The 13893-nt window shown below is 37.2% G+C and overlaps 1 protein-coding gene across 1 annotated transcript in view; it reads right to left on the bottom strand.

Annotated features, from left to right (window-relative positions):
* The window catches only part of THSD7A (thrombospondin type 1 domain containing 7A), a 448162-nt gene that overhangs the window by 78117 nt on the left and 356152 nt on the right, over nucleotides 1-13893 (bottom strand). The window contains exon 9 of the mRNA XM_082632651.1: nucleotides 8862-8977. Coding sequence (XP_082488777.1) covers nucleotides 8862-8977 — 116 coding nt within the window. The remainder of the gene's footprint in view (nucleotides 1-8861; nucleotides 8978-13893) is intronic.

Below are 13893 nucleotides of genomic sequence, written 5' to 3'. Positions count from 1 at the left end.
GCCCAAGATCTTACTGTAAGTGAATTCACTGAGACCAGACCCTGTGGTCCCTCACCTGCACCATGGATTCCACTGCCTCAAGACTTTGACCGCTGTGGCTGTCAGTGCTCACTGGCCATTTGGAGAGAGGATCACTGTGGGGGCCCAGATCCCTATATTAGCCCCTAGCAAGTAATTGATGTCCTTTGAGAGAATGAGGAGAAGAAAGCTAAGGAGAGATTGGTTCAAGATGGCAAAGTGGAAGGACGTGCTCTCACTCCCTCTTGCGAAAACACCAGAATCACAGCTAACTGCTGAACAATCATCGAAAGAAAGACACTGGATCTCACCAAAAAAGATACCCCACATCCAAAGACAAAGGAGAAGCCACAATGAGACAGTAGGAGGGGTGCATTCACAATAAAAGCAAATCCCATAACTGCTGGGTGGGTGACTCACAAACTGGAGAACACTTATACCACAGAAGTCCATGCACTGGAGTGAAGGTTCTGAGCCCCACGTCAGGCTTCCCAACCTGAGGGTCGGGCAACAGGAGGAGGAATTCCTAGAGAATCAGACTTTGAAGGCTAGCAGGATTTGATTGCAGGACTTCGACAGGACTGGGAGAAACTCCACTTGTGGAGGGCACACACAAAGTAGTGTGTGCATGAGGACCCAGGAGAAGGAGCAGTGACCCCATAGGAGACTGAACCAGACCTACCTGCTACTGTTGGAGGGTCTCCTGCAGAGGTGGGGGGTGGCTATGTCTAACCATGAGGACAAGGACACTGGCAGCAGAAGTTCTGGGAAGTACTCTTTGGCGTGAGCCCTCCCAGAGTCCGCCATTAGCCCCAACAAAGAGCCTGGGTAGGCACCAGTGTTGGGTCGCCTCAGGGCAAACAACCAACAGGGAGGGATCCCAGCCCCACCCATGAGCAGACAAGTGGATTAAAGTTTTACTGAGCTCTGCCCACTAGAGCAACAACCAGCTCTACCCACCACCCATCCCTCCCATCAGGAAACTTGCTCAAGTCTCTTAGATAGCCTCATCCACCAGAGGGCAGATAGCAGAAGCAAGAAGAACTACAATCCTTCAGTCTGTGGAACAAAAACCACATTCACAGAAAGATACACAAGACGAAAAGGCAGAGGGCTATGTACCAGATGAAGGAACGAGATAAAACCCCAGAAAAATAACTAAATGAAGTGGAGATAGGCAACGTTCCAGAAAAATAATTCAGAATAATGAGAGTGAAGATGATACAGGACCTCAGGAAAAAAATGGAGGCAAAGATCGAGAAGATGCAAGAAATGTTTAACAAAGACCTAGAAGAATTAAAGAACAAACATCCAGAAGAATTAAAGAACAAACAAACAGAGGTGAACAATACAATAACTGAAATGAAAAATACACTAGAAGGAATCAATAGCAGAATAACTGAGGCAGAAGAACAGATAAGTGACCTGGAAGACAGACTGGTGGAACTCACTGCTGCGGAACAGAATAAAGAAAAAAGAATGAAAAGAAATGAAGACAGCCTAAGAGACCTCCGGAACAACACTAAACGTAACAACATCCACATTATAGGGGTCCCAGAAGGAGAAGAGAGAGAGAAAGGTCCCGAGAAAATATGTGAAGAGATTATACTCGAAAACTTCTCTAACATGAGAAAGGAAATAGCCACCCAAGTCCAGGAAGTTCAGAGAGTCCCATATAGGATAAACCCAAGGAGAAACATGCGGAGACACAAAGTAATCAAATTGGCAAAAATTAAAGACAAAGAAAAATTATTGAAAGCAGCAAGGAAAAAATGACAAATAACATAGAAGGGAACTCCCATAAGGTTAACAGTTGATTTCTCAGTAGAAACTCTAGACAAGCCAGAAAGGAGTGGCATGACATATTTAAAGTGATGAAAGGAAAGAACCTACAACCAAGATTACTCTACCCGGCGATAATCTCATTCAGATTCGATGGAGAAATCAGAAGCTCTACAGACAAGCAAAAGCTAAGAGAAATCAGAACCACCAAACCAGCTCTACAACAAATGCTAAAGGAACTTCTCTAAGTGGGAAACACAAGAGAAGAAAAGGACCTACAAAAACAAACCCAAAACAATTAAGAAAATGGTAATAGGAACATACATATCAATAATTACCTTAAACGTGAAGGGATTAAATGCTCCAATCAAAAGACACAGGCTTGCTGAACAGATACAAAAACAAGACCCATATATATGCTGTCTACAAGAGAACCACTTCAGACCTAGGGACACATACTAAGTGAAAGTGAGGGGATGGAAAAAGATATTTCATGCAACTGGATATCAAGGGAAAGCTAGAGTAGCAATACTCATATCAGATAAAATAGACTTTAAATAAAGAATGTTACAAGAGACAAGGAAGGACACTATATAATGATCAAGGGATCAATCCAAGAAGAAGATACAACAATTATAAATATATATTCTCCCAACATAGAGCATCTCAATACATAAGGCTACTGCTAACAGCTATAAAAGAGGAAATTGACAGTAACACAATAATAGTGGGGGACATTAACACCTCACTTGCACTAATGGACAGATCATCCAAACAGAAAATTAATAAGAAAATACAAGCTTTAAGTGACACAAGAGACCAGATAGATTTAATTGATATTTATAGGACATTCCATCCAAAAACAGCAGATTACACTTTCTTCTCAAGTGCGCACGGAACATTCTCCAGGATAGATCACATCTTGGGTCACATGTCAAGGCTCAGTAAATTTAAGAAAATTGAAATCATATCAAGCATCTTTTCCGACCACAATGCTATGAGATTAGAAATCAATTACAAGGAAAAAAACATAAAAAACACTAACACATGGAGGCTAAACAATACGTTACTAAATAACCAAGAAATCACTGAAGAAATCAAAGAGGAAATCAAAAAATACCTACAGACAAATGACAATGAAAACATGATGATCCCAAACCTATAGGATGCAGCAAAAGCAGTTCTAAGAGAGAATTTTATAGCAATACAAGCCTACCTCAAGAAATAAGAAATATGTCAAACAAACATTCTAACCTTTCACCTAAAGGAACTAGAGAAAGAAGAGCAAACAAAACCCAAAGTTAGTAGAAGGAAAGAAATCATAAAGATCAGAGTAGAAATAAATGAAATAGAAACAAAGAAAACAATAGCAAACATCAATAAAACTAAATGATGGTTTTGGAGAAGATAAACAAAATTGATAAACCATTAGCCAGACTCACCAAGAAAAAGAGGGAGAGAACTCAAAACAATAAAATTAGGAATGAAAAAGGAGAAGTTACAACAGACACCGCAGAAGTATAAACATCCTAAGAGACTACTACAAGCAACTCTATGGCAATAAAATGGACAACCTGGAAGAAATGGACAAATTCTTAGAAAGGTATATCCTTCCAAGACTGAACCAGGAAGAAACAGAAAATATGAACAGAGCAATCACAAGTAATGAAATTTTAACTGTGATTAAAAATCTTCCAACAAACAAAAGTCCAAGACCAGATGGCTTCACAGGTGAATCCTATCAAACAGTTAGAGAAGAGCTAACACCTATCCTTCTCAAACTCTTCCAAAAAATTGCAGAGGAAGGAACACTCTCAAACTCATTCTATGAGGCCACCATCACCCAGATACCAAAACCAGACAAAGTTACTACAAAAAAACAAAATTACAGACCAATATCACTGATGAATATAGATGCAAAGATCCTCAATAGAATACTAGCAAACAGAATCCAGCAACACATTAAAAGGATCATACACCATGATCAAGTGGGATTTATCCCAGGGGGGCAAGGATTCTTCAATATACACAAATCAATCAATGTGATACACCATATTAACAAATTGAAGAATAAAAACCATGTGATCATCTCAGTAGATGCAGAAAAAGCTTTTGACAAAATTCAACACCGATTTATGATAAAAAAAAAAAAACTCTCCAGAAAGTGGGCATAGAGGGAACCTAGCTCAATGTAATAAAGGCCATATACAACAAACCCACAGAAAACATCATTCTCAATGGTGAAAAACTGAAAGCATTTCCTCTAAGATCAGGAAAGTGACAAGGATGTCCACTCTCGCCACTATTATTCAACATAGTTTTGGAAGTCCTAGCCACAGCAATCAGAGAAGAAAAAGAAATAAAAGGAATACAAATTGGAAAATAGGTAAAACTGTCACTGTTTGCAGATGACATGATACTATACATTGGGAATCCTAAAGATGCCACCAAAAAAGTACTAGAGCTAATCAATGAATTTGGTAAAGTTGCAGGATACAAAATTAATGCACAGAAATTTCTTGTATTCCTATACACTAATGGTGGAAAATGTGAAAGAGAAATTAAGGAAACACTCCCATTTACCACTGCAACAAAAAGAATAAAACACCTAGGAATAAACTTACCTAGGGAGACAAAAGACCTGTATGCAGAAAACTATAAGACACTGATGAAAGAAATTAAAGATGATACAGATGGAGAGATATACTATATTCTTGGATTGGAAGATTCAGTATTGTGAAAATAAGTATACTACCCAAAGCAATCTACAGATTCAATGCAATCCCTATCAAATTACAAGTGGCATTTTTTACAGAACTAGAACAAAAAATCTTAAAATCTGTATGGAGACACAAAAGACCCCGAATAGCCAAGCAGTCTTGAGGGAAAAAAATGGAGCTGGAGGAATCAGACTCCCTGACTTCAGACTATACTACAAAGCTACAGTAATCAAGAGAGTATGGTACTGGCACAAAAGAGAGAGATATAGATCAGTGGAACATGATAGAAAGTCCGGAGACAAACCCCCGCACCTGTGGTCAACTAATCTATGACAAAAGAGGCAAGGATATACAATGGAGAAAAGACAGCCTCTTTAATAAGTGGTGCTGGGAAAACTGGACAGCTACATGTAAAAGAATGAAATTAGAACGCTACCTAACACCACACAGAAAAATAAACTCAAAATGATTAGAGGCCTAAATGTAAGACTGGACACTATAAAACTCTTAGAGGAAAATATAGGAAGAACACTCTGTGACATAAATCACAGCAAGATTTTTTTTTGATCCACCTCCTAGAGTAATGGAAATAAATAACAAAAATAAACAAATAGGACCTACTGAAACTTAAAAGCTTTTGCAAAGCAAAGGAAACTACATACAAGATGAAAAGACAACCCTCAGAATGGGAGAAAATATTTGTAAATGAATCAACAGATAAAGGATTAATCTCCAAAATATATAAACAGCTCATGCAGCTCATTATTAAAAAACAAACAACCCAATCCAAAAATGGGCAGAAGACCTAAATAGACATTTCTCCAAAGAAGATGTACAGATGGCCACGAAGGTCATGAAAAGCTGCTCAATATCACTAATATTAGAGAAATGCAAATCAAAACTACAAGGAGTTATCACCTCACACCAATTAGAATGGGCATCATCAGAAAATCTACAAATAACAAATGCTGGAGAGGGTGTGGAGAAAAGGGAACCCTCTTGCACTGTTGGTGGGAATATAAATTGGTATAGCCACTATGGAGAACAGTATGGAGGTTCCTTAAAACACTAAAAATAGAATTACCATATGACTCAGCAATCCCACTACTGGGCATATACCCAGGGAAAACCATAATTCAAAAAGACACATGCACCCCAATGTTCACTGCAGCACTATTTACAATAGCCAGGTCATGGAAGCAACCTAAATGTCCATCGACAGACGAATGGATAAAGAAGTGGTGGTACAGATATACAATGGAATATTACTTGGCCATAAAAAGGAACGAAATTGGGTCATTTGTAGAGACGTGGATGAGTCTAGAGACTGTCATACAGAGTGAAGTAAGTCAGAAAAAGAAAAACAAATATCATATATTAACGCATATATGTGGAACCTAGAAAAATGGTACAAATGAACCAGTCTGCAGGGAAGAAACTGAGACACAGATGTAGAGAACAAATGCATGGACACCAAGCGGGGAAAGCGGTGGTGGTGGTGGTGGTGGTGGTGGTGGTGGTGGTGGTGGTGGGATGAATTGGGAGATTGGGCTTGACATATATACACTAATATTTATAAAATGCATAACTAATAAGAACCTGTTGTATAAAAAATAAATAAAACACAATAAAAAAAAACATGTTATTTAATTTTCAATGATAGGTTTTTTTAATGAGTAAGTTACATCTATTTTTCTTCCCTTTCCAGACATATATAATACATAATAAGCTAACAAATTCTTAGACTACTAAATTGGTTCTTAATTCCTGGACATATTTCAATATCTCAAATTAGTTTCAAATTAGTTTGGGATATTCCACTATTCCAAAATATCTCATTTCTAATGAAATGAGACAATTTTACCTGATTTCTCATTTTGAGAAGCGTCTATCCTAGAATCAATTTAATGAAACCTTTTCTAGTTTATTATTTTATTTTATTTTATTTTCTTGAAATGCTTTAGACCAAAAGAACTCTTATTTCGAAATATTTTACTCAAAATAAGGAAATGCCCAATATAAAGAAAAGGCAAATTTTTTTCTACTTTCAAAAATTTTACTTACAAATGTTAAATTTGTGTGAGATTATTAATTATGTCATTATAAATGTAACTGCCTATGTTTTGGGATTATTAGTAAATGGGCTATCTCATACCAATAGAAACATCAAGTATGAAACATCCAGCATAAAATTTTCAAGCACATAAATTCCATGTAGTAAATAAGCTTTTTCATTGTAGCAATGAATAGCCAACAATTGTCACAGAAATACTAACCTATGAGAAATACTAACCTACAATCCTACTGCTGATTATGACCAAACTAAAGGATATCATATGTTATTTAGTTTTTAAGAAAGTAAGGGGATAAAAGAAGAAAATCTGGGGCTTCCCTGGTGGCGCAGTGGTTGAGAGTTCACCTGCTTATGCAGGGGACACGGGTTCGTGCCCCAGTCCGGGAAGATCCCACGTGCCGCGGAGCGGCTGGGCACGTGAGCCATGGCTGCTGAGCCTGCGCGTCTGGAGCCTGTGCTCCGCAACGGGAGGGGACACAACAGTGAGAGGCCCGCATACCGCAAAAAAAAGAAAATCTAGATAAAAATGTCAATGACATTGCTTTATCAATAAGATTAATGGCATTAACATTTTTAAAGAGTTAATGCTAACTCTTTTTTGTCCCAAAAGCTTTTAAAATGCCTTAAAAGACTTTTCAAATCAACATTTTCTATCTTGCGCACTATGTGGTTTAATTTATTTGCTATTTCAAGGGTATTTAAAACAGAAAAAGCATGAAAAGGAACTCATGTTTCAACTAGATAAAATAATCACACTGTAAAAACTATCCATTATTAAGATTATAATCTTACGTAGTACCTTCAGGATTTAAAAAAAGTTCTGGTGATTTAAAACAGTGGTTAAACTAGAAGTTGAGTCTTTTTAAAAAAAAATTATTTATTTATGTTTTGGCTGCGTTGGGTCTTCGTTGCTGCGCACGGGCTTTCTCTAGTTGCGGTGAGTGGGGGCTGCTCTTTGTTGCCGTGCACAGGCTTCTCATTGTGGTGGCTTCTCTTGTTGTGGAGCACGGGCTCTAGGCCCACGGGCTTCAGTGGTTGTGGCACTCGGGCTCAGTAGTTGTGGCTCACAGGCTCTAGAGCACAGGCTCAGTAGTTTTGGCGCATGGGTTTAGTTGCTCCACGGCATGTGGGATCTTCCTGGACCAGGGATCAAACCCGTGTCCCCTGCATTGGCAGGCGGATTCTTAACCAGTGCGCCACCAGGGAAGTCCTAGAAGTTGATTCTTTTTTTTTTTTTTTTTTTTTTTTTTTTGCGGTATGCGGGCCTCTCACTGTTGTGGCCTCCCCCGTTGCGGAGCACAGGCTCCGGACGCGCAGGCCCAGCGGCCATGGCTCACGGGCCCAGCCGCTCCGCGGCATATGGGATCCTCCCAGACCGGGGCACGAACCCGTATCCCCTGCATCGGCAGGCGGACTCTCAACCACTGCGCCACCAGGGAGGCCCTAGAAGTTGATTCTTAAATTGAATCTCTCTAGTGAGAGTCAAGAAGCATAAGTAAAAGCATAAAAGGAACTGAAGAAAAACTGTCTCTATTTGTCGGGAGAGTAAAATAAAAAATAGGAGACAGTGTCATTTGTGACACTGACAGACAATGTGATCACTTACTGCATAAGTCACCTGGAGAATGCTCACATCTTTCGCAGCAGCAATGAGAAAGGACCCTATCCTGGAGGGTAAAGAATTAACAAAGTATCTGCCATGATATTAAAGGGTCTTTGTCTGTGAGTAATGAAAGCAAAAGCCAAACTGGGAACAAATCCTTGACTTGTAAATGCCTCATGTCATGTTAAGTGTTGGCAGAGGTACAATTTGATCATTTTTCTCTTTCCTTTATTCCCATCCTTTGGGTCATATAATTGAAACTGTACTGAATCTAGTCCCATGGCTATTTCTTGCCACTAAGTAGGTTGAGAGCCATGAGTACTGAGAAGATCACTCTATATTCTTTTTGAAATACATAAGGCCACTATACATTCTTCTAGAATCAATGTTAAAGGAAACATTATTAATAAAGTTTAGAATCCTTTCACCTTGATCTATAGTATAAAGTTATTTAAGTCAGTTTTGGCATAAAACTCATTTGTTTTGTACTCTAAAATCTGTATTATTTTCTAGAAGGAAGGCAAAATTTTATGGCATTCATGCCAAACCAGGATTACACAGCCAGCCCCATGTAAGAATAAAAACATTGCTCAACCAAAGGAACTTGGAGGTCCCAGTGAGAGGGTTCCTAGGTGAACCTCCTTAAAAACTCTGCAGATAATACCTTCTTTACATGAGGAAGGGCATGATGTCCAGTCACTGTATGGCGTCACGATACAGTCCTTCCTACAAGGAAGCAGACAGGGCTTCACTGTTTCAGGTCGAAGGCTTTCAGGACACCTGGGAAAAGCAAAGGAAAACTACTAGACCTCTACAGTAATCCAGAAAACCAGGTAATTTAGTATCTTTAGAATTCTTATTGCTGCAATTGCTAAACAGGCATCAATCTGTATTATTTAACTTAACCTCTAGGATCCTTTCTGCTTTTGACAAGGGCTATAAAACCAAAATAATTATTCCAAACTGAACCTCAATAAAGCTTCTCAAGGCAGGAAGTGTAAATTTAATTATAGTAATTGTGCTATGTAGAAGAAAATATAATAATTGTATTTTATCCATTTATAACAATCTCTCCATTAATAAACCTGTATTTTCCAACATGCTTTATAAGAAATTTATGGAAGTTCAAATTACCAATTTAAGGACCCAAGGCTACATCTTTGTATAACTAAATAGGCTTATTGCCAATTATAATCTTCCAGGTTATTCTGTACTTTATTTTTACAAAATATGTTTAGCACAAAATAAATTTATAATGGAGTATATTCCATACATAGTATATGCTCAAAAACCAATATTGTATTTATAGCTATGTATTTCATAACAAATAAGTAATGAAGTAATAAAAGTGTATAGTTCATTAAGATAAACAATTTTTGCTTTATTCCTGGTTTCATGCACTGTCTCTACTCTTATCTTTTCTTCCATTTTATTCCTAGTTTTAAATTATTGGATTTTAAATATTTTTATAAATTACAATATTTTTAGAACAAAAAGAGTGAATATAAATAAGACAAAAATAGCCAATAAGTAATTTAAAGAAAAATAAAACACTGTGTTCTTGACATAAATTATAGTAAAATTAATTATTATTTTAAAAAAATACACCAAAAATATATTATTAGGAAAACAAGAGAAAAATAATGACAAAACACTGAAATGTCTTACACTATATAAGGTTTTCACTTCCTAAAAGATAATTTTAGGAAGCTGATATATGAGTTTTAAATACTGTTTTGTTTATTGTATACTTATTACATGGTTTTCAAATTTTCCAATTCTTCTCTGCATCTTCACAATCTGATTCTACTATCATAAGTGGTCAAATGTTGGTCATGAACACTAGAAGAAGATGTATATTATGACAACAAAATATAATAACATAATTCATGTAACTAGAAGTACTTAATGTTCTGATTCCTAAGAAATTCTCTTTTGAGGTCATATCAATCTCTGACAAGTAAGCTAAGAGGCAGTGAAGAAATAAACCAAACAATCAGTATAACTGTTGCTGGAATAATTTGGCAAATTAGTGAAAAATGGGATTTAAAAATACTCTCCATAGAAGAAGCCAAATTTTTTGTTAAGTCAAGATAAACTCTTTCGACAAGTAAGTTAATCAGGTTTTCAGAACTGAACTATGAGTGAAAAAATCAACATCATTCATTTCCTTCTCATAATTTCTTTATAGTGCTTTGCTGACACTTCATTTTTGATATATCTATAATTTTTTAATCTACATATCCTATCTCATCCATAAGTATTATGTTCTATTCAGCTATACGATACATGCCTTTCTCTCTCATTCTGTAACACTAGGGTTTATTTGAAAGTGGATTTAAAAAAATATATTGGGTTCAACATTTCAAAAAGAAATTATCTCCCTGGTTTATGTTGAGTATAGGCTTGGATTTTCCTAATTGCTATGCCTACTCAAGGTCACAGATGGCAAAGAAATTTAGATGAGAATCATAGAAGGTAATGTTTTGTTACAACTGAGATTATAAATCACTAGAATTATAACTTAATCTAATGCTTAACCAGGAAATATTATATGCCAAAACCCATATATAATCCTGTTAATTCTTTTGAAACTATGGAACTATTGATTAGTAATTATTATTGGAAGCACTCCTCCTCAATGAGGCAGTTTTATAACTTTAACAGTTGGAGAGCATTACTCAATTACATGCTCTTCAAATTTTAGCCCTCAATAAATCAACGGAATTTACGTTATCATTGACAACCTCCAAAATTCTGTTTTATATGGTTTAGAAATTTCCTTAGCAAGATACTTGGTTAACTGTGGAGAACAAAATTACTAAAAACAAAGCTATTAAATGAACACACAAAGATAAATTATACAGCCTAGATTACATCCAGTAAAATGAATTCAGACTTCCTTTGGTGAGGCAATTGGTTCAGTCAACATGCTTCTTTTCTCCTTTGTACTGTTTGTATTTAGTGTCTGTGGTTTAAATCAAGGAATTGATTTTCCCCCAAATCTTATTCAAGGTCAAATTAAACAGATGTGATAGGAGTTGAAGTTTGTTACTCGGAGGATAGATAAGATCAATAACATTGATTTTACCATTGCACAGTAATCTGTTTTATTAAGAGGAGTTTAAAACAAGGTTTCTATTTGCATTTTTGTTTCAAATGCCTAGTATTGAAAAGCAGTCATTGAATTTAACCTAGTATTTAGGCTTAAGGGTAGTAACATTTCCTTCTGAATTCACAGTATTTACTTAATTTTTTAGAGCTTTAAGGGCAAAGTAAACCCATTTGATTTAACAAATCTATACTTGTATCCAGGTCATTGAATAAAGGCTGCAAGGGTAAAGCACATTTTTAATGGATTATTGTGGTGGTCTGACATGGGGCTTCAGGACACCCTTTCTACTGAATGATTTAATAACATTAATCCACCAGGCTTTTCCACACATAGGCTTGTGCGTATGTACATCCACTGCTCAGAAATATGTTTTGTAGTTTGCATAAATGAGGAAAATATCAACAGCAACATCTAAAAAGTGATTAACTGCAAAATAGGAACAGAGTGAGCTTACCCATAGAAGCTCAGCACAATAACCCTCCAATCTGTACCATGACAAGTTGGTCAGGTTATAACCCTCTACAGTGAATATTTCTACCTCTCTGCTTGTCCCAGAAAGGCCCACAATTCTCCAGCACTTGGGACTTCCACTTCTGCTGTTATTCCTCTTGAATTTTAATACACTGCACATTAATATCCTTTGTTAGATTCATTACAACTTTAGCATTATTTCTATTAAAATACTGGTTTGGGGCTACCTATTAAGCATGTGGAATTGTTTCTCAGTGTATTCACGTTTTTTTGGCATGTATTTTCTAATATATTTCATAATTTCAAAGTACATAAACAAATAAAGTATGGGACAAAATACTGCTAATGTCCAGAACCCTGGCCATTAGTAAAAAACAACTCATAATGGGATTCTTATTTATCCCCTGGAGTTTGTCATATGTCAGTTACATTATTATCCTTTCCCTGAAACACTAAGAACTATCTCAAATTTTTAAGAGAAAATACAATTTCTAAGGTTTATTGAGTGCTTACATTACTACATTTTTTTTTCATTAAATCCCTTCAAAAATTTTTGAAAACTGAAGCCAGAATCTGTTAAGTAGTATGCTTAAGAACACACATGATACCTAAGCACTTAGCCAAGTATTTGGAAATTATGAGGCCATTTTTATACCAATGCAAACTGATGGGTTTTACCTTCCATGTTTCACATGGCTAAGATGATTTGAATTTTAAAAGATTTTTGCTGTCTAAATCTCAAAAGGTAAAGAGTTATTTTTTCCTCTTGGCATATATATATATATATATATATATATATATATATATATATATATATATATATATATATATACATACATATATATATACACATACATATATATTTTTTTAAAATAAATTTGTTTATTTTTGGCTGTGTTGGGTCTCCCTTGCTGCACGTGGGCTTTCTCTAGTTGCGGAGAGTGGGGACTACTCTTCCCTGGGGTGCGCGGGCTTCTCACTGCGGTGGCTTCTCTTGTTGCAGAGCATGGGCTCTAGGCATGCGGGCTTCAGTAGCTGCAGCATGCAGGCTCAGTAGTTTTGGCTCGTGGGCTCTAGAGCGCAGGCTCAGTAGTTGTGGTGCACAGGCTTAGTTGCTCCGCGGCATGTGGGATCTTCTTGGACCAGGGCTCGAACCCGTGTCCCCGGCAGTAGCAGGCGGATTCTTAACCACTGTGCTACCAGGGAAGTCCTTGGCATATTTTTTTTTTTTTTTTTTTTTTGCGGTACGCGGGCTTCTCACTGTTGTGGCCTCTCCCGTTGCGGCGCACAGGCTCCGGACGCGCAGGCTCAGCGGCCATGGCTCACGGGCGCAGCCGCTCCGCGGCATGTGGGATCCTCCCAGACTGGGGCACGAACTCGTGTCCCCTGCATCGGCAGGCGGACTCTCAACCACTTGCGCCACCAGGGAAGCCCGGCATATATTTTTATAACTGATTAACTTTGTCTAAGAAATAATTAGCCCAGTTATGCTATGAGATGATTTTGTTTATATTTCTCACAAGGCACATACAATATGCCAACTCTCTAGTTCTTTGCCCTCCCCTCTAGCAAATCGTTTGCCTTGTTGTTACGCTACTGGTAACTACAGTAAGAAACTGATGTTTTTTCTGCTTATTATAACACTCATCCTATCCTAAGGCTCTCTCTTGGGAATAAATGGCTTATTCATTTAACCATTAAAAGATATAATAAGTTTGGCTTCGGTATTTTTGATATAGTACTTTCTAGGGGAAATGAAAGGCAGAGCATAGAAGGCTACTGCCCAATTAAACTAGATCGGCAGCCTCCATAGCCTACAGGTATAAAGGAGGTCATGGATGACCTCCACTGCTAGAACTTCATATACTGTCATTATTGATCAGCCAGGCCAAAAGCAAGCAGTTCTTTCATTGCTTCACTAGCTCAATAAAAGCAGAAACTGCTACTGTAACACTGAAAGTAGATACCACATAGAAAGATATCTAGAGAATTTACGGATCCCAGGTACAAGGCTCTCAAGCTGTTACAACTTTATCAGTGGCTGCATTCAAAACAAAGAAGTCTTACTCTTGAGGCCAGGTATGATAAGACTCAAATGCTTCATTTCATG

This window comes from Mesoplodon mirus (assembly GCF_964341445.2).
Source record: "Mesoplodon mirus genome assembly, chromosome: 9".
Lineage (NCBI taxonomy): Eukaryota > Metazoa > Chordata > Mammalia > Artiodactyla > Ziphiidae > Mesoplodon > Mesoplodon mirus.
Note: the sequence above shows the minus strand (reverse complement) of the source record. Positions and strands in the feature narration are given on the sequence as shown.